This window comes from Phyllostomus discolor, chromosome 14 (assembly GCF_004126475.2).
Source record: "Phyllostomus discolor isolate MPI-MPIP mPhyDis1 chromosome 14, mPhyDis1.pri.v3, whole genome shotgun sequence".
Taxonomy (NCBI): domain Eukaryota; kingdom Metazoa; phylum Chordata; class Mammalia; order Chiroptera; family Phyllostomidae; genus Phyllostomus; species Phyllostomus discolor.
The window spans coordinates 41,622,443-41,644,896 of NC_040916.2; the positions used below are offsets into that span (position 1 = coordinate 41,622,443).

General features: G+C 36.3%; 1 protein-coding gene across 2 annotated transcripts in view; it reads left to right on the top strand.

Annotated features, from left to right (window-relative positions):
- Positions 1-22,454, top strand: part of MAN1A2 (mannosidase alpha class 1A member 2) — a 126,127-nt gene that overhangs the window by 32,389 nt on the left and 71,284 nt on the right. For both annotated transcript variants that reach the window (XM_028502763.2, XM_036015249.1), the window contains exons 3-5: positions 925-1,021; positions 12,150-12,268; positions 18,383-18,463. In XM_028502763.2, coding sequence (XP_028358564.1) covers positions 925-1,021; positions 12,150-12,268; positions 18,383-18,463 — 297 coding nt within the window. The remainder of the gene's footprint in view (positions 1-924; positions 1,022-12,149; positions 12,269-18,382; positions 18,464-22,454) is intronic.

Below are 22,454 nucleotides of genomic sequence, written 5' to 3' on the forward strand. Positions count from 1 at the left end.
AGAAAAAGAAGATAAAAAACATGTATAGTAAAATGACAGCAAACTCACAGTTATTAACAACCACACCTAAAACAAAACCAAAACCAAAATAAGCAAACAACTAGAATAGGAACAGAACCAGAGAAATGGAGATCACATGGAGGGTTAGCAACAGGGGAGTGGGAGGAGGAGAGAGGGGGAAAAGGTACAGAGAGTAAATAGCATAGATGGTAGGTAGAAAACAGGGGAAGGGTAAGAATAGTATGGGAAATATAGAAGCTAAAGAACTTATGACACATGGACATGAACTAAAGTGGGGGGAATGTGGGTGGGAGAGGGTGTGCAGGGTAGAGGGGAATGAAGGGGGGTAATGGGACAACTGTAATAGAATAATCAATAAAATATATATTTAAAAAAGTTTAATTGGAACAGGCATGCCCACTTGTTCATGTATTGTCTAGGGCTGCTTTTGTGCTACAGTAGCAGAATTAAGTAGTTGGTATAGAAGCTGTATCGACTGCAAAGCCTAAATAGTTAAAGAAGGAGTTTGCTGATCTTTGGTCTGAGCTTAAGAGGTTCTCTAACCAGGCTGTGTTGTTTGGTTGTGCAGTCAGGATGTCTTGATTGACAGTTCAGTCATAATCACAGTGGAGGAACGGGAACAGTTACCCAAAAGATTGGCAGTTCCTAAAAGAAAAGCATGCCAAACAGACACCTTCCTTCTTAATAGAAAGAACTTACCTACTACATTCAATTTGTGTCTACTCTGAGAATAAACATTATGTGTGTTTCACACTGGTACAGATGTTAGTAGTATAACATATTAATGTGGGAGATATAGGAGACTGTGTGAGGATTTGGTAATAGAATCTTTAAATTACATGAGATACAGAGATAACAGTGTGAATAATGTAACTGTTTGGATTATAATTTCTCTTTTCTCAGATGATGAAACATGCCTGGGATAATTATAGAATATATGGATGGGGGCATAATGAACTCAGACCTATTGCAAAGAAAGGCCACTCCACTAATATATTTGGTAAGTTTACTTTTTCTAATTCTGTTTCCATTTTCTACATTCATTTTAAAAACACGATCTAATTTTTAAATACTTTCTAAAACCTGAGTATTTCTAGAATGGGATTATTATTTGAAGCAACATGTATTTTTTTCTCAAAGTTCAGTCAAGATTGGTTATGGTTGCTTTGGAATACACAGGTAGGTGGTAGATTTTCAGTTTACATACAGGTAATTTGGGTCCTTTATCTGAGTATTTTGAACCTTTTTCTGCATTTTAAAAAAATCCTTGCCCAAGGATGTGTTTATTGATGCTAGAGAGAGAGGAAGGGAGAGACAGACAAACAGACAGACTGGCAGACATAGATATCAGTTGGTTGCCTCCCACACACACTCCAGCTGGAGATCAAACCTGCAACTTAGGTATGCTCCTGGACGGGGAATCGACCCCACAGCCTTTTGGTGTATGATGCTCCAACAAACTGAGCTACCTGGCCAGGGCTGCATTTTTTTTTTAATACTGAGAAATTAGTTACCTATATGTAATTCTTTTTCTTCAACACAGTACTAGTTCTAATACTCACATATTATAGAGCTCTGGAGGGAAGGAAAGGAAATTTCAGTTGTGCTGTGCACGTGCATAACTTGGAGATACTGCAGGTTTGGCTGCATACGGACCATCACAATAAAGTGAACCCTGCAATAAGGCAAGACACATGAACTTTTTGGTTTCCCAGTGCATGTAAGGGTCAAGCATACACTATACTGTAGTCTTTTAAGTGTGCGATAGCATGTCTGAAAAACAATATAATACCTTAATTAAAAGATGCTTTATTGCTAAAATTACTAATCATCATCCGAGCCTTCAGCGAGCCCTAATCATTTTTCTGGTGGAGGGTCTGGCCTCCATGTTGATGGCTGCAGACTGATCAGGGTGAGGGTTGCTGAAGGCTGGAGTGCCTATGACAGTTTCTTAAAATGAGACAGCAGTGAAGTTTGCTTCATCAGTTGACCAGTGATTTTTCTGTAGAATGCAATGCTGTTTGATAGAATTTACCCGCAGGGCAACTTCTTTCAGAATTAGGGTTGGTCCTTCAAACCCTGCTGCTGCTTTCTTAACTTAAGTTTATGTAATATTCTGAATCCATTGTTGTCATTTCAGTAGTCTTCACAGCATATTCATCAGGAATAGATTCCATCTCAGGAAACCACTTTCTTTGCTCTTTTAGAAAGAAGCAACTCCTTACCTGTTTAAGTTCTATCATGAGATTGCAGCCATTCAGTCACATCTTCAGGCTCTACCTCCACCTCTGGTTCTCTTGCTACTTCCAACACACCTGTAGTTATTTCCTCCACTGAATTCCTGAACACCTTAAAGCTGTCTGTGAGGGTTGGAGTCAACTTCTTCTAAACTCCTGTTAATGTTGATATTTTGACCACTTCCTATAAATCATGAATGTTCTTAAAGGCATCTAGAATGGTGAATCCTTTTCATAAGTTTTCAATTTACTTTGTCCAGATCCATCAGAGGAATCATTATCTGTGGCAGCTATAGTTTTATGAAGTGTATTTCTTAAATAATAAGAATTGGAAGTCTAAATTACTCCTACAGGTTTGATGTTGTGTTAGCAGGCATGAAAACAACATTAATCTCATAGTACGTTTCCATTAAAGCTCCTGGGTGACCAGGTGCATATTCAACAAGCAATATTTTGAAAGGAATCTTTTTACTTGAACAGTAGGTCTCAAATATTAAAATATTCAGTAAACCATGCTGGCAGCAGATGTGCTGTCATCAAGCTTTGTTTTTCCACTTACAGGGTGCAGGCAGAGGAGAGGTAGCATAATTCCTAAGGGCCCTGGGATTTTCAGAATGAGAAGTGAGCGTAGGCTTCAACTTAAGGTCACCAGCTACGTTAGCCCCTTATAAGAGAGTCAGCCTGTCCTTTGAAGCTTTGAAGTCAGGGCTGACTTCTGCTCTCTAGCTGTGCAAGTCCTAGATGGCATTTTCCAATATAAGGCTCTTTTGTATACATAGAAAGTCTGTGGTTTAGTGTAGCCACCTTTATTAATTATCTTAGCTAGATCTTCTGGAGGATAACTCACTGCAGCCTCTTCATCAGCTGTTGCTGTGTCACCTGGCATTTTTATTTTATGGATATGGTTTCTTTCCTTGAACCTCATGAACCAACCTTGGTTAGCTTCAAACTTTTCAACTTCCTCACCCCTCAGTTTTCACAGAATTGGAGAGAATTAGGGTCTTGCTGAGGATTGGGCTTTGGCTGAAGGGGATGTTGTGGTTGGTTTGGTTTTCTGTCTAGACCACTACAGCTTTCTCTCCATATCAGCAGTAAGGCTGTTTCACTTTCTTACCATTCACGTGTTCACTGGAGTAGCACTTTGAATTTCTTTCAGGAACTCTTCCTTTGCATTCACATCTATCTTGGCTAAGTGGTGCAGGAGGCCTAGGTTTTGGCCTACATTGGCTTTTGACATGCCTTCCTCACCAAGCTTTATCATTTTTAGCTTTTGATTTAGAGTGAGACATGTGACTTGTCACTTAAATAGTTAGAGGCTGTTACAGGGTTACTAATTAGCCTCATTTTAATTTGTTGCATCTCAGGGAATAGGGAGGCCTGAGGAGAGGGAGAGAGACGGGGAAACAACTGGTTGATCAAACAGTCAAAATATATACAATATAAATTTTTTCATCCTATGTGAGCACCCCTCTCAAATTACAATAGTAACATCTGAGATCACTGATCACAGATCACTGTCACAATAATGAAAAAGTTTAAAATATTGTGAGAATTACCAAAATGTGACACAGACATGAAGTGAGCCAGTGCTGTTGGAAAAATTGGCGCTGAGACTTGCTTGAAGTAAGGTGGCCACAAGCCTTCTGCTTGAGAAGAGCACGGTATCATTGAGGCAAAGTGACATGAAACGCAATAGAAGGAAGTATGCCTGCATATAAAAAATGAACATGTCCAAGGTGACTTATTGGGTAGATTGAGTGGGTTGTGTTATACATTTCACAGTCACAAAGGAAAAACTAACAGTGGAATGTGGATGGAGGTCTGGGGAAGGGCTGTGTTCTACCTGAGTTATCTTTAACTTTCTACTTCTCAAGTTCAGCCCACTTGCTAAAGTTCTCTTTAAAATAGTTAACTTACTTAACTAACATCTTTTACTCAACCCAGTGATAAGTTTTGAGAATTATCAAGTTGTTTTTATGGTCTTCACTTCTTTCCGCTATTTTAAGTCCTTCTGGTTGCAATGATTATCTTTTAAGTATTAATAGAGGTAAATACTAATGAGATAACCAGGCACATAAACTAGTCATATGTAATGTAATTGTGTCTACTAATTGTAACTTACCAGCTTAGTAATTCAAATAGCAGTATTTTTCTTTATGAAAACTATGGAAGAATTTTTTAAATGCCCTGTTTCTCTTTTAATTTGTTTTCGCTTGAGGGTTTTCTATAAAAAAGAAAATTACTGAAAAAATAATTTTTTCTGGGTTTGAAAGATGTTAGGATGTAAGAATTATGGTAAAAAATTTTTTAAGTATTATTTTAAAATTTAAATTAAAATGAGATGCCAGAGATCTTGTTATATGACATTTAATTTAACAGAGATCACACTGACATAAAATACATTTCCTCAGCAGAGGTCATAGATGGAAAAGTTCCCTTGCTTTGTGAATACCACGGTGTCAGACATTAGTACAGTAAAATACATTATATTTAATGGTTAATTAAAATTAAATCCTCTCTTCAAGTATCTCTTTATATTAAACTCAGTGATAAACAGTGAGCCCTTGTAAATAATTGGAGTATAAACATGTACTGAATTTAAGTGTTGATATTAATTTTCTTCTTTTTTAAAATTGATCAATTTTAGAGATAGAGGAAGGGGTTGAGGGAACAGTGGAGAGGTAGAGAGAAAAAGAGAGAGAGAGAGGCATCAATTTGTTTTTCCATGTATTTATGCATTCATTGGTTGCCTAACGGGTGATCAAACCCACACAGCCTTGGCATATTGGGATGACACTCTAACCAACTAAAGCTACCTGACCAGGGTTCCTACTTGTTTGTTTTTTTTTTAAACTTATTTCTCAGAACATTTAATGTATTAACATTTATCAAATAGATACTGGTCCTAGGCAAGGTAGTAAGTAAATAACATACATTATTTCATTTAATCATTGCAATAACTGTGTAAGGAAAGATTATTTGCTGAAATTAAATTCAGAAGATAAATGAGCTTTCATGTAACTTAAAAAGTCCATTCTTTAGAGTTCAGTACAAATCTTTTAGTGAGCCAAAGGGATGCTTCTTTCTTAACTGAATGTAATTTTGTTAAAATCCTAATGGAGAAGTTTTCCCTTAATGTTTTTTCTTTTAAAAATAATGGAATTTTAAAAAAGTGAAGGGCAGTTTTAGTTTTTGGCAGTCTGGTCAGACTTCTTCAAGTGCAGGCTTTGCAGGTCACTGTCTGGTTAGGTTGGGGAACGATGGGTGGGGCCTGGCGGGTTCGCGTTATTGTCACGTGGGTTCTTGCTAGTTGGTCGTTAGGCATGCTTAAGTTGATTTACTGGGTACACTGAGAGTTATTGGTGAGATCATAAAAGTTAGGAAAGTTAGAGTTGGAAAGAGAGACTTTGCAAAATAAGCCCTTTCATTCTGGGTTAGCTGGGTATAGAAGCACGGTTTTCCCAGTGGTCCTTCATTTCTGAGGGATCGTTATGTACATGAAGAGTAATTAAGTATATATTCCAATAAAAAGTTGTACTTTCTTTTACCAATCTGCCATGAGGTCAGTTATTTGGTTTAGATTGTGTAGTTTGGTCTGTGAATAAGACAGTTCTTTCCTTCAGAGCAGTAGTCACATACACATTAATAGTCACAACATCAGCAGTGTTTGTCTAGTTCATACTGTTGTAGACTGTATTGTCTTCCCAAATTCACATGCTGAAGCTCTAACCCCCAATGTGTCTTTGAGGAGAGAGCCTTTAGGAAGTAATTAAGGTTAAGTGAGACAGTAAGTGTGGGGCCTCTTAAATGAAGAGTGGAGAGACACCAGAGCTCTCTCTCTGGGCACATGCTCCGAGGAAAGGCCACGAGAGGACATAGTGAGAAGGAGGACAGCTACAAGCCGAGAAGAAAGCCTTCACTGAAACCTGGAGCTTTGCTCTTAGACTTCTAGTCTCCAGAACTGTGAGGAGATAAATTTCCATTCCTAGTCTATGATATTTTGTTACAGCAGCCTAATAAGCATACTATATTCCAAGGACTTAATTCAGAGATTTATGTGAACTGAACTTAATTAGTACTAATAGCAATTTATGAGACAGGTACTATTATCATCCCCATTTTACAGATGAGAAAGCCAAAGCACAGTTAGGGTCAGCTAACTTTCTCAAGGTCACACAATTAGGAAATAATGGAGCAGGATTTGAATCCACACATTCTAGTGCCAAGATCCACGCCTATAACCACTATTGTATACTGTTTCAGGAATCCTTCAAGACAGAAAAAGTTACTGTCAGCACATAGGAAAACTCCATAGTGAGGAGGAAAATATAGTGAAATGGTAGAAAAAGTGAAAAGGCAGGCTGCAGCATTTTCAGTAGTTAAAATTAGGTGCTTATATCTTTTATTATTATTTTTAAGTTGGGTACAATTACCCAACTTAAAGGATAATAATGGAATTTAAGGATTAATAAATGAAATTTAAGACTTGTTTCTTATGTACTTTGTTCCTTTTCATCTCATATTCTTGCTAGCGAGTATGATTTGGGAGTTTTTAAACCTGTTCTTTTATCTTTGTGTAAATAGAAATCTGAGAGAGGGGGAGTAGTTCTTAGTGTCTCATTTGACATTCCATGTTCAGTATGCCTTTACAAAATTGGAATCAGAGTCGAAAGGAATGTTAAAAGTCTAGCCTCTCTATTACTATAGGAACATACAGGCGAGCATTGAACCTTTACTTGCTTTGTTCCAGGTTATACAGAAAACAACTTAATCCATTTAATGAAGTCCTTGAGTAGATCGGATTCCAGCTAAGCTTTTTTCTTTCTTTTTTCTTCTTCCTCTGTATGTTGACATGTTTAGGCTGGCTTCTTAGCAGGATAGTTGCAGCAGCTTGAAGCTTCATATTTTCATGCTACCATAGCTATAGAAAAGAGAACACTCTAGAGAAAAGAGCACTTGGCATTTTTAGAAACTTCATCGAAAGACTCATGGTTTCTTGTTGTTGCTAATTGAGTTCTGTGCCCACCCTTGAACCAAATGCCATACCCAGAAGGGTGGGACATATTTGTTTGGTTTTGCCCAGTTAGGGCTTACCCCTGAAGCCTGTGAGTGGGGAGAGGGGAACATTGCTGGACATAGTTGGCACTGATACTGATTTTCCCAGCAGTGACTAGAGTCTGCGTATGCTGCCTGCCCATTAGTCACTTACTAGCTAGCTATTTTGGTTATCAGATCGACTGTTGCAGTGCTTGTATTTGAGTAACCCTTATTTTACTTAATGGTGACTCCAAAGCCATTCATACAACTTTCAAGACAGCATATTATAATTGTTCTATTTCATTATCAGTTATTATTGTTAATCTCTTACTCTGCCTAATTTATAAATTAAACTTAATTATAATTATGTATGTATGGGAAAAAACATAGTATATGTAGGGTTCAATACTATCCACAGTTTCAAGCATCCACTGGGGGTCTTGGACTGTATCCCCTGTGGATAAGGGAGAGCAACTGTCCTCAGTATTGTAATGTCAGTTCTCTCAAAATTCAGACTCAGATTTAAAACAATCCCAATAAAAATAACTTTAATGTATAAATGATAGACTGACTCTAAAAGAAAGGATGTGAAATGTCACATTTTATAAAAAAACAAAGCTGAAGGGTTTACATGACCTGATTTTAAGATTTACTGTGGATCTGCAGTAACGAGGACAGTATGATTTTAGCATAAGGACAGACGTAGAGATCAGTGGAAGTGAATAGAAGTAGTACTGCGCATGCTTGGTTAATTGATTTTCAACAATTGTGGTGAGGTAATTCAGTGGATAAAGGATATTCTTTCCAACAGATTGTGCTGGATTCACTACACAATTGTATAGAAAAATAATGAACCTTGCCTCTTCAACATTGTGCACAAAAATTAACTTGAGCCCTGGCTGGTGTGGCTCAGTGGATTGAGTGCCGGCCTGGGAACCAAAATGTCACCAGTCGATTCCCAGTCAGGACACATGCCTGGGTTGTGGACCAGGTCTTCAGTTGGGGGTGTGTAAGAGGCAAGCAGTCAATATTTATCTCTTATACATCAATGTTTCTTTCTCTTTCTTTCTCCTTCCCTTCCCCTCTCTCTAAAAATAAATAAAATCTTTTAAAAATGCTTTAAAAAATGAACTCGAAATGGGTCATAGATCTAAACATAAAAGCTAAAAGTATAGAAGTTCTAATGGAAAGCATTTGAGAAAATCTTTGTAACTTTGAGGTAAGCAAAGAGTTTTTAGAATACAAAAACATAAACCATAAAAGAAAAAATTGATAAATTAGACTTTATTAGACATTTCTGCTTCCTAAAAGACAAAGAAAATGGTCCTGGCTGGTGTGGCTCAGTGGATTGAGCACTGGCCTGTGAACTGAAAGGCTGCCAGTTTGATTCCTAGTCAGGGCACACGCCTGGGTTATGGGCCAGGTGCCCCCAGTTGAGGGTGTGTGAGAAACAACTGAATGATTTGATGTTTCTCTCCCTCTCTTCCTTGCTCCCCCTCTCTCTAAAAATAAATAAAATCTTAAAAATAAAAAAAAGACAAAATGAAAAGGCAAGCCATAAGATTTGGAGATATATGTGATGTATGTATATATGAATGTATTCAGAATATGTAAATCATATAGTCAGTAAAGCAAATTAGTCATCAGGGAAATTAAAATTCAAGCTACTGTTCAACATCCTACATACCCATAAAAAATGACTAAAATTAAAAGACAGACAATATCAAATGTTGACAAAGATGCTAGAGCAACTAGAACTCATATATAAGCTGCCAGAAGTATGAGATAGTGTACTCTGGAGATTGGATAGTAGTTTAATTTTTCTTACTATGTTAGATTGTTGCATCAATAATATGCAAAATTCATAAATTAAATTTTAAGTTCTTATGTTCTATAAAAGTTTTTGTAGGAGTTATCATGCTTAAAATTAAAGTAGAATTTATTTTATGAAACTTACAATGGTAGCCCTTTGAGAACTGAATGTTTTTCTTGGTCTTTTTGTTAGGAATGTTCTGTTTTTTCTTTCATAAGTCAAAATATTATATATATTCATATATTAGAAAGTCATCAGTTCCACTCATTTTTAAAAAATTTATTGGGCCAATATGACTAAAGTTGGCTTTTTATAGTTTTCTTAATTTCCTCTGAATCTGTTTGTTGATGCATTCTCATTTCTTATTTTGTGTTTTTTGTATTCCTGTGACTACTTTTAAAAAATTGGTTAGTGGTAGATTCATTGTATAGGTCTTTTCATAGAACTAATCTTGAATTTATTATTTGGACAGTTTTCTTCATTTCTAATTCATTAATTTCTGCCTTTAGCTTTTCCAGTTCATCTGCTTTATTGTTGAAGTTATCATTCTTTTTCTTTCTTCTTAGTAGAATGTTGTGAATTCAATTATTTTCATTTGTTCTTGTTAGGTAGTATATAAAGTTTTTAAGTTATGAGTTTTTCTCTTAGGATTGCTCTAATTGATTTCTGTGTTCTCACAATAAATTTTATTAGTGCCTTATATATTCTGCAGTGTCATGTTTTATTTTTTCTTTGACCCAAGGGTAGTTTTAGCCCTTTTAATCTTTCCACTTGAAATCTTGGGTTGTCTAGGAGAACAATCCTAGTGATAGCCAGTATGTCAACTTCGTCTGTCTCTGCCTTGGGCTTTTAGCTGATGGCAGAAGCCTATAACTATCTATAAACTTTGCAATAAGAACAAAAGATGGTACTCTTAAGGATTTATAATAAGTATGATAAATATTTTGGACAAAATACTAAAATAGAAAAATATGTATATTTATGTGATTATGCAAGAGATAGGGTTACATGGGTGATTAAATGGCTTGATAAAGTTTTTGTTGTCTGAATAAAAGCTGAAGACAAGAAAAGTAAAAGGAGAGTATGTCCGTAATAACCCAGAACAAACATTCTAGTTAATGTCAACATGAAGAGAACTGAGCTGGGAAAAGGAATTTATCAGAATGTGGTAGAGTATTTGTCTTATTAGTGGGAAGATATACTTCTTGATAAATTGAAGACATTGTTAGGAGCACATGGACAAGAAAATGTGATGTAAGTGAAAGACAACTATTATAAGAACAAATTTGTATAGCTTTATTTTTTTACTAGATTAAACATTAATATTTTTTCAAATGTAAGCCTATCACATTTTTGAGATACTCAGATATACTTCAATTTATTAAAATTTTTTTGTTCTATTACACTTGTATAGCTTTAAAACTTCAAATGGGAAAATACTATTTGCCCAGTAGGGAAAAGAATAGAAGGAAGAAGGAAAGAATAGTAACTTAAGTACTTACTGTCAAATGCTGACTCCTAAAATATCACCAAGATAACTTGTTGATAAGACAAAACTCTATCTTTGTTTAATGCTTACTTTGGGAAGGTAGATCACTACCTCACCAGAGCAGAAACCCATCAGATGGGGAAGGAAAAGGTTGAGGTATTTATTGAGATTTAAAATCCTGTTTAAGATGGGCCTTTCAATTGGAGGATGCCTGCTTATGATCAGTTAAGGATCATGACACAATAATTTAGCATTTGTAAATGGAGAATTTAGAGGCAGAGTTCAGAGTTTTGGGATGTAAGCCATCATTTGATACTTTCTTTGGATGCATTCATGAGTCTTTCAGGAAGCTTCTGGAATGAACAGTAAAAGTATTTTGCAGCTTTTGTCATTCTGAGCAAGAGACTCCTGAAACAGTAAATTCTTGATGAAGGTAGTATAATAATAAAGTTATTTTAATGTAGATAGTAAGCTGTGTGAACGATTTTCATTCTCAGAAGATAGAAATAATAATTCCATTCCTGAGGTTGGGGAGGACCCATCTGCTCCCCATTATTTATCATTTTACTATGCTACTAGGTTTGTTCATTGATATTTTATTCAGAAGTTGTGCGCTTACATTCATTGGTAAGATGGGCTTATTTTCTTGTCATGTGTTTACATGTATCTAGCTTACAATATCCAGTTGATATTAGCAAGCTTTTTTTGTTTTATCCTCACCTGAGGGCATTTTTTTTTTCACTGCTTTTAGAGAGAGAGGAAGCGGGAGAAAGAGAAAACATGGATGTGAGAGAGAAACATCAATTGGTTGCCTCTCATTTGCACCCCAGCTGGGGATTGAACCTGCAGCCTGGTTATGTGCCCTAACTGGGAATCAAACCTGTTACCTTTCTGTCTACAGAACTATGCTCCAACCAACTGTGCCACACTGGTGGGGCAGCTAGCTTTTTTAATTAGTTCCTCCCTTGTGGAAACATTTCCATTAAGGTCAGGATTATCTCTTTCTTGAAGATGGGTAGATCTAATTATTTTGATTTTCTCTACTCACATTTTATTTTATGGTTTCCTTTTTCACTATGATGAACCTGCTTTTTGATTGCTAAGGATTATTTCTGTTCCATGGTTATCTAGCCTTGTCATACGTATGTTGTTATTTTTAACTGTGTATTTTGCCTTTTCTACAAATATGTACCAGAAGAACATCATTGTCTTATGTCTTAGCTTATTATCATCTTGAACTACCCTTCCCATTTCTTGAATTAATCCTCCTCTTTTTAAAAAAAATCTTATTTAGTTAAGTAGATTATGACCAAGAAGAAAAGGACAATTATAATTTTAGTGTTGCTTTATCCTATTAGTTGTCAGTGTGCCATCTTTAAGGAAATGTATTAAACAATGTATATTATCTGTTTTTATGGAAGAGCGAACCATGTTGGATATTCTTTTTGCTCCTTATATTCCTATTATGATTTGCTTTTTATATATAAAATATTATAATAGATCTTATGTGAAGGGCATCATTTTAATGACAGTTTTTCCTCTCCAAATACAGGAAATTCACAATTGGGTGCCACCATAGTAGATGCTCTGGATACCCTTTATATCATGGGGCTCCACGACGAATTCCGCGACGGGCAAAAGTGGATTGAGGACAACCTTGATTTCAGTGTGGTGAGTGTGTGGTTGATAATTTCTCTGACTGACTATGAAAGGACACAGTGTCCAACCACAAGAATTTTGAGCATTATGCTAGCAGTTTAAGGATATTCTAAGTCCCTCTTTTTCTTTTGGGATTATCAGTTATTTAATTTTTGCATAAAGTACACTCTCTCACCATCTTCCTTCTACTTTTCTTGCCCTTATTTGAGGCAGTGTGTTAGGGCAATAGTTAGGGGGAGAGCACAGTGGCCTAGAAACTTGAGGAAAGCATAAGCTGTGAATAATAAATGTCTTGTTATTATTTTTAAAGATTTAATTATTCGGTAAAGCTTTGATGAACCTTCCTGCTTAGCTCTAGACCCATGTTAGTATTTCGGCACAGGTGTTAAGTGCTACTGCTTAGGTTTGCCCAGCACAGCTACATTCTACCTGTGTGACTTTGGAAAGTTTCTTGTTCTTTCTAAACCTATCATAAAATTTTACTATCCTAGTGCAATATTGTGAGGGTCATTTGAGATAATCTGGTACATATAAAGTGTTCATTAAATGGTAGCAATTATTTTCATTATTACCAGTCTTCATCTAAAGATGTGTGGACTGTTTCAAGTCTTCATTACCACCTCTCACGATACTTGTGCTTGCTGATCCTCCCACTGCAGTCAGAGGTCACTCCTTTTCTGTGTGTGTTTCTCTCTGGCAGATTCTGCATTGTTTCAGTTGTGATTTAAATCCACAATTATTTCTTCTCTGATGTTTTTCCTGATGCTAACTAGGTAAAACTGATTGCTTTCTTTTATATTGTTCAAGCATTTTGGATATTTCTCAATTAGAACAATTTTTATTATCAGGTAGGTTTAGGTTTGGTTGTGAGTGGCAGAAATCCCAATATAAAATAGCTTAAACAAGATAGATGTTTATTTCTCTTTCATTCAAATTAAGCACCAAGATAAACTGTTTAGGGCTGATTTGGGTAGCTCCTTGATCACCAAGGGCCTAGGTCTGGCTGCTCTGTCAACCTCAGTGTACCGCTCCAAACTCCTGGGTCAAGGTGATTCCTCCAATAAGGTGGGTAAACCTTCCAGTTGCAGAAAAGAGGAAAGGATAGAGAAATATATGCGACTGTTCTTTAAGAACACTTCCGGAGAGTGGGTCACCTACTTTTGGTTGTATACTGTTGAGTAGCTCTTACTCATGTGGCCCAGCCTTACTGTAAAGAGGGGCTAAGAAATGTAGTCTTTTTTTTTTTTCCTGTTTGGCTATGTGGTCCTTATTAGGTTGTACTTTTTATATCTTATTTAAGAAAGCCCTACTCCAGGGTCATGAAGATGTATTACTCTATTTAATTCTAAATACTTAATATTTGCTTCTGCATTTAGGTCTTTAATTTATGTGGATTTGATTTTTTATGTAGGGCAAGATAGGCCCTACATAATTGATCCTAGTACCATTTATTTCCCCAGTATTTATACATGCCACATTAGTCATATTAATCTGTTATTCTCTGTTGGCTTTTTCCTTTATCCCTACATCATTATTAAACTGTCTTAACTACAATGTTTTTGTGAGAAGCTTGATATCTATATTTGAATCTTGATGTCTGGTTTTGTTTCTCTGGGAAATTATCTTAATTCTCAGTTTTTTGTTATTCTGAGCTCTGGAATACTGTTGAAATTTTGATAAGGGTTGCATTCAATTTATAGATTAATTTGGAGAGAATTGCCATCTGTGCAATTTCAAATACTCCTGTTCATTAATGTGGTAGGTTTATTATGCCTAATAATTTGCTGGTATATCATTTTTATCAACTGGCTCTATCAGGAACCAGTATTATACCATTTATTTTAATTAGAGGACTTACTGTTTGAAATTGTTAACCAAATAATGGGGAACTGTAAAAGCAGAAAGAGGACATTGTGGTATCACAAGAGGTACTAACTACAGTAAACAACTACCACCCCTGGGACTTTGAGAACAATGTGAAGGGATTGGGATAATTAAAATTTAGTAGCTAGGGATCTGTTTCTGGTTCCCTAGGAGTTCTTAGAAGGCTTTCTTAGGGCTGGATCTCCAGCTTCTGAGGAGGGTTATCCTAGTGCTCATATCACCAAGGGCCACAGTGAAGCTGCTTTGGAGATTGTGTGCATGTGGCAAGGAACCTGGAACCAGCTGCCACTCCCAGGGTGAAGACACTGTCAGAAACTAGAGGTAAATTGGACAGAATAAGTCCCTTCTCCTTCTTCTAGCCTTGTATGATCTTAGTAAACCTCCTGTTGGCACAGCCTATAAGACAGCCAGCTGGCAAATGAGAGCTGCCTTTGCAGAGCTCCAGTTCCAGTATTAAGAAAGCAGAGTACAGATAATGGATTTGAACTGAGAAAAGAAAGCTTAATAGTCAGCACTGTCAGTCATTCACCATCCCTTTACTTTTAACCTTGTATATCATATGTTTAGCTGTCCATTATCCAGTCTTGGACTTTAACTGTTAAATTTGAAATAATTACATTTATTATATCATATTTGGAGTTGGAGCTTCCATCTTTGTTTGGCTACCTATATTATTATACTTTTGATTTGCTTTTATTTTCTGTCTTTATTTTGGATTAAATTACTTCATGTTTCTTTTCCCCTCTACTAGTTTGACATTTATATTTTTCATTTTCATTAATTTGGGGGTTGTTCTAAAATTTAACATGTATTCTTATTAAAGTTTAAAGGTGTTTTTTAATTTATTGATTTGAGAGAGAGGAAAGAAGAGAGAGAGAAACAACAATTTGTTTTTCCACTTATTTATGCATTCATTGGTTGCCTCTTGTATGTGCCCTGACCAGAGACTGAACCCACCACCTCAGCACATCAGGACAGTACTCTCCAACTGAATTACCTGGCTACCGCCTCAGAGTTTAAAATCAGTCAGGCTCTCTGTTCTCTTTCTGAAGAACAGAAGGATCTTAGATTGCCTTAACTTAGCTTATCTCCCTCTTGTCTTACATGCAATTCTCATCTAGTTGGTCCCAACTTGTATTTGAAACTTCCAAATAAAGTAATGAATAAATACATGTATTTATTGAATTCTTCCTCTGTAAAAGGCATTGTTCTAGATTTTGTGAAAAAAGTGGTGAACGAAACAGAGTCTTGCCTTGACTGGTGTGGCTCAGTGGGATGAGTGCCAGCCTGTGAACCAGTCACTGGTGTGATTCCAGTCAGGACACATGCCTGGGTTGTGGGCCACGTCCCTGGTTGGGGCATACAAGAAGCAACTGATCAGTGTTTCTCTCTTGCATTAATGTTTCTGTCCCTCTCTTTCTCTGCCTCCCTCTTCTCTCTAAAAATAAATAAAATCTTTTACAAAACCAGTTTTATCTCTTTCTTTATATTCTAATTTTGGGAGAAAAACAGTTGTTAGCCTAAAAATAAAAAGCTAAAGTGAGAGGCAACAAGCATTTATTTGGGATCAAGAAGAATTGCTCTCCGGGGACATAGGTTTAGGCAGAAACCTAAGTTATATTCCAATTAGGAGGGAAGGCGAGGGGTTTTTGTGAGAAAGGAAAGGAGAATAAGTATGTGATTAGAAGTAAGGCACTTCTATTGGTGCTAGTAAGCTGAGTCATTCTCCAGCTATACGCATTGTAGTGATAGTTCTAAAGAATGTTCTTAATTTTCAGTCTGTGTAGTCAGGATTTCTGCTTTTCTGTTAGCTTAAAAACAGCTGTTTGGAATATAATGTTGGTCTTCCCAGTTCATAGGTTATTTTTGTGCAGTTTAAATGTGTATTCCAAAGGTTCGAGGAGTAAAGCATGGCAGGTAGTGTCTCTAGGGATGGTGGCTCTGTCCGTTTTGAAATGGCTCTGTTTATAACATTTCTCACACAGTGAACAAAGATTCCAAGTTATAGATATTATCGTGTATTAGTTGGTGGTAAGTGCTGTGAAGAACAATAAAGAGTAAATAGGACTAGAGTAAGTAGTGCTGGGGATTGCTATTTCACTGGGGAGGGCATTGAAGGACCCTGTTATGGTGACATTTCTGAGAGGAGACCCAAGGAAACCATATGCATATAAGGTTCTCTCCTAATAGATATTATAGCTGGGTATGGAATTAGAGGTTGATGATTATTTTCTCTTAAACTTCTAAAGATACATTTCCATTGTCTTTCAGTTTCTGTTAGGCTGTTGAAAAGTATCTAATTTTTCAAAGACAATGTCTTTTTTCCCGCTGTTTTAATATTTTATTTTTTGCTCTGGTGTAGTGTAATTCCATTGCTGTGTGTCTGTTATTTTTTAAAAGATTCATACTGTTTTATCAGGCTAAGGATTTATGTTTTCATCAACCTTAGAAGATCCTCAATCATTACTCCTTTAAATAATGCCCTCCTCCCATTCTCTCCCTACTTTCCATCTAGAACTTCTGTCTCTCTTGTGAGGAAAGGTGTGAATTTTACAAATAAAGAATTATACAGTAATCAGACAATAACTGTTAATTAGGGAAGTAATGCAGTGTCAAGGATATTTGTGATGAGGGATTATTTTACTATTTTATATTGTGTTGTCAGAAAGATCTTCAGTGTAAAGATTGTCACAGGAGTTTGGCAATTCTGGAACAGCAAGTAGACCCATTTGATAATAAAAAGTTGAGGCAAAGGAATATTGGTGGGAGACAGCATCAAAGATGCTGTGGGGAATCTGATTATGTTGGGTCTTACCAGTCAATTTACTCTGAGTGTAGAGTAACTAATCTGAGTTAAGATTGAAAAGGCTCACTCAGCTCTAGGATGCTGTATAAATAGAGTGTTAGGAGAAGGGTAAGGATGAAATCAGGGAAACTATGTAGATTATTAAGGTGATAGAGGCCCTCCTTCTCTCTTTCCCTTCCTCTCTGTATTTGTGAATGTCTGTTGCTGTGTGCTGTGTATTGGGAATATGTGGAGTAATATAAAGCACTTTGCTTTTGAGGACGCAGTGTGATGACAGTTACGTTATTAAAATTACATTGTGTTGTGAAAATTCTATAGTGGAGAAATATATTTGTGTTATCAGATGATGTGTTCTGTACATGAATGTTGGAAGGACTTCAAGGTAATCTATATTTCCTTTTAATTTTTATTTAAAAATTGATGATGTTATCTTTATATTGGTCAATTGTGTATATTCTGTGAAATCTTTGGTCATGTTCTTTGCCACTTCTATTTTTCTTTCTGTGTGTTAGGATTTTTCTCAGCATTGTCTATTTTATATTTAAATACAAACAGACTCTATGTAGTAATGTTATTAACACTGCTGTACTGTATTTATACCAGATTTCCTGTTTGCTTTTTAATTTTATTCATAATTTTTTTCTCACAGGTAATTTGCATTTGGGGAAATTCAAATCTTTCTATCATCATTTGTTATTAATGCTATTGATTTTATGCTTACAAAGAACCTTCTTTCTCAAGGAAGTTTACATATTGTCACATTATCCAAATTAATTTATTTTTTTAAGGATTTTATTTATTTATTTTTAGAGAGAGGGGAAGGGAGAGAGAAAGAGAGGGAGAGAAAGGAAACATCAGTGTGTGGTTGCCCCTCGTGCACACCCTACCAGGGACATGTGCCCTGACTGGGAATCAAACCAGTGACCCTTTGCTTCACAGTCTGGCTCTTAATCCACTGAGCCACACCAGCCAGGGCTCTTTTTTTTTTTTGTTTAAAGATTTTATTTATTTTCAGAGAGAGTGGAAGAGAGAGAGAAGGAGAGGGAGGGAAATATAAATGTGCAAGACATATATATATTCAGTGAGTTGCCTTTCACATGACCCCAACTGAAGACCTGGCCTGCAACCCAGGCATTGTGTCCAAGTACAGTTGTTCAAGTACAGTTGTATCAAATGTCTTGATAGTTTCACAATAATATGTAAGGGACATGAAAATGGCCCATCGTTTTTGGCAATTAGGAAGCAGCAGGCACAGTAAGGGAGGCGTGAGATGCATCAACAAATGGGAGGGGAGATTACAGCATGAGAAATGAAGATGTAAAGAATAGAAGAATATTTTCCACAGGATGTTTGCAGGAAACATATGAAGTATTGAAAACATTCCAAAAACTATAAAGTTTTCAATGTATGTGAATATTTTCAATATGTTTTCACAGAATTCAGAGGTGTCTGTGTTTGAAGTCAACATTCGATTTATTGGAGGCCTGCTCACAGCGTATTATCTTTCAGGAGAGGAGGTAAGCAAAATCAAGCAACACACTGTTTGTTTCGGGGAAGGGGTTGTGAGTGGAATTTATTAAAATGAAAGGTTCCCCCAGCAGCATATCACTTTCTTAATTGTGGAATATTGAACTAATGTTAAGGTTTGTTGAAAGAACTGTAGGCCATTGGTGGGGAGTTTTTCATTTTGAGAATCTCAGTAATACGTACATCCATCACAGATCTTAGTTTCCCATACACCATGTCTCCTTTGCAGGAGTGGTCCTTCTCCAGAATGTTGCCACTGCAATTAATTGCATGGTTGGAACAAAGGGGGGAAAGTAAATAAGACTATAATTAAGGAGTGAATCAGGAAGATTGAATACAGATCCTCCTAAGACCAAAAATTAATTATTAAAACTGTTTGGAAATTGAATCCAGTTGTTTTTTGTTGTTGTTGTTGTTGTTGTTGTTTTCTATATATTAAAAAAACAAAATACAGCTCTGAATTGTCCTTTCTAGAAGTCTTGGTGTAACACACATGGACAAGATATTTCTATTTTGTTTTCTGAGAAACTGCTTTGCCCATGTATTTAATTGGTTTGTTGGTCTAACTAAGCAGAAGAGCTCCTCGTAAATTAAAGAAAATTCATCTTTTGTTATATGTGGTATAAAGATGGATTTCCATGTTATCTTTAGTTGTTATTTTTAGTGGTCAACCTTACATCATCTCTTTTAGGCCTTTTTTTTAAACCTTTCTGCCTTCTAGATTTTATTTATTACAAAGCCTTCCTCATGTCTGTTATTACAAAATAAAAATTCCCATTTTCCTTCTGGGTTTTTATGATTTTATATGCTTGTATTTAAATATTTTATCTATGTTGTATTCTTGTGTAAAGAGAGATAATCCTGCACTACGATTTTTTTTACAAGTAATATATTTGAAGATGTTGGTATTTGATATAAATATTATATATCATGTCTATTTCATTTGTAATTTTACTGTCAGACTTATAAAGTCTGTAACTTCATTATCCCTGCAACCTATGTTTCTGTAGCCAGAACACTTGAGTTCACATTTAATAAAATTTACAAAGTGAGCTATACTCTGGCCAACAGCTTTTTAAACTTTAGTGTGTATCAGAATCACATAGGGCGTTTTTAAAAAATGAAGATTCCAAGCCCTGCTCTCAGGACTGTGATTCAGGTCATTTAATGTGGAGACCATCATTTCTGTCTTTTATCAAGGCGTCTTGTTAAGGGTGATTTTGGAAATGGTGCTTCTATACTTGGGGAAACTTTGACCTTAGCTTATTCAAATAAAATTATTGTAAATTAAGTGATAGTATTTTTAAGATCAGGTTTATTGAGCTATTACTTGTTACATAGAGTAAAATGCACCCATTTTAGTGTATTCTTTTATGAGTTTTGATAGTGAATACAGTCTAATAACCACCAGCACAATCAAGATACAGGAGAATTCTTCCCAGAAAATTCCCTTTTACTGTTCATAGTCACCCCACCCCTTGCTGCCTGCCTACTAGTCACTTAGCTGCCTCAGTTATCAGCTTGACTATCATGGTATCACATTGTTTGTGTCCAGGGAACCCTTGTTTCAATAATGGTCCCGAAGTGCAAGAGTAGTGATGCTGGCAATTGGGATATGCCAAAGAGAAGCCGTAAAGTGCCTCCTTTAGGTGGTTGTGAATTCTCTCAGTTTCTGTTAATCCGAAAGTCTATAAATTATTTTCTTCAGAAAGATACTTCCTCTGTATGTAATGTGACACCCCCTCATCCCCCACCCCTTCCCTGCTTTGGCTCCCGTTAAGATTATCTGTTCATATTTTGTTTTGTATGAAGAGTCTGAGTGGTTTTACTTTTCTTATTTTTGGAGGGATGGGTAGGATTTATTTACCTTAGTTGAGGTTCTCTGAACTTCTTAGATGTATGGTTTGATATTTTTTGGAAAAATTCTCAGTCATTATTTTTTAAAATATCTTCCTCTGCCTCCTTTCTATCCTGGTATTTCACTTACACGTAATTATTCTGTTTGAAATTGTCTCATACAGTTGGTCCAAAGGTTATGGGTTATTGTTATGCTGAAATTGTCTCATAGCCCTTGAATTTGCTGTTCTTTTTAATCCCACTAACTGCTTTTTTATTCCTTGTGTTTCAGTTTGGCTAATTTTTATAGCCCTACCTTTAAGTTCACTGACTGTTATTCTCAGCTCTGTTCAGTGTACTTTTGAGCCTCTTGAAGGCATTTGGCATCTCTGTTACTTTGATTTTTAAAAAATTAGTTGTAATATTTCATTTGACTTTTATAGTTTCAGTTTCTCTATTATAATTTCTAGTTGTCTTCATTCATGTTTTCCACCTTATCCACTGTCTTTTAACATAAGTCATAGTTATTTTAAATTCTCTTTCAACCTCAGAGTCTGGTAGGTTGCTTGCTTTGTCTCTAGAAAGTGCATTGTTTTTTTCTTGCTTTCTTAGGTATTCCATAGTTTTTGATTGAATGCCAGATACTGTGTATGGGGCAGTAAATAAAGACTGCGGTTAATGATGTTTATGCCTGGATTGGCATGCCTGTGCTGTCTGGAGTTGAACCATGCGTGGGTTTCTTATTGCTAAGGTTATCTGCAGCATACCACTAGGTTTAAAGTCCCCTAGCAGTGCCTTGTAATTAGAGTGGGCCTGGTTTGCAGACACGTTTTTCTAAATGTTCCTGCTCTACCACAGACAGGTATGCCTGTGCCTCAGAGGGGGGTCTCTTTCTAGCCGTACCTTGCCACGCCCCCAGCTGTCACTCCATGCTGCCTATCCTCTATGTCCCTACTCTTTTCTGTCTTATCTATCTGTATCAATATCAGTATGTCTGTATCTGTCTGTCTAGCCATGAGTTCACACCAAACACAATAAAGTTTATTCTTGTCTTCTGCCTTTTCATATTTCTACTCTTCTGATGGTAAGAAACCTGCTTTCCCATATCCTTTATTTATTTATGTATTGGCTTAGTCTTGCTGTATGAAACCACTTCCCTGACCTTGCCAGGCTGCTGCTTTGTTAGTGCACCTTCTTCACCTGGTGCTCTATGTGAAAGGGCTTGACTCCTTTTGCCTGGTTGGTCTTACTTTCCTCCCGTTGGTCCCAGCGCCTCCGCAGGACATTGCTGCCCACTCCAGTCACCCCTTCTGGGCTCAGAGCCTTGACCTCAGGAGATTCTGGAGTGAAGATTAAGCAACGTAGGGAAGAATAAAATGGAACTATTTTGATGCCTTCAATTTTAGACTTTTGCAGATGCTCTTGGGAAAGGAGAGCATTTTTTTCTTACTTTCATGCTTATCTAATTATGCAGAAGTTCTAAATATTTTGTATGTAATTGGCGTATCTGATTAATTTTCCTACCGAAAGGCATATGATTCAAAATTAATCGTGAACAGCTCATTAAAGAGAAGTGTCAGCCGTGGCTGTTTCACACTGGGCTCCCTACCTGAAGGTTGAAGCAAAACGTTGAAGTTTTGGTTGCTGTTGTCATAGGAAAACACTAAATGCTGAAAAATGTATGTTGTTACCAGTATTGCTATTTTTGCCATTTTTATGCTTCCGACTTGAAGAAGAAACATTTTGAGGTAGGGGAAAGTATTGATACACATGCTTTGTTGTTAGATGTTTGAGTTCCTACTCTGCCTCTCTTTCATAATGGTTTTTGGTAAGGCATTTACCTTCTACAACGTGAATTCATCTGTGAAAGTGTGAGAGCGTTCACTTGAGAGTTGGGCGGTTAAGTTACGTGTCAGTGTTAACATAACACTGACTCGGTATTACGTTACTTTTCTTCCTCCTCGACTTTTTCCTATGTGGTGACTATTCTTTGTTTCTAATGCGTGGGGAATCCTTTAATGTATTTAAAATAGGTATATTAATTTTTTAGGATAGAATCTACTAAAAAATAAAGAGAACATGTTTTACTTTTTTGACTTTCTCATACAGTAGAATATTACTATTTTACTTTTCTCCTTGATCATT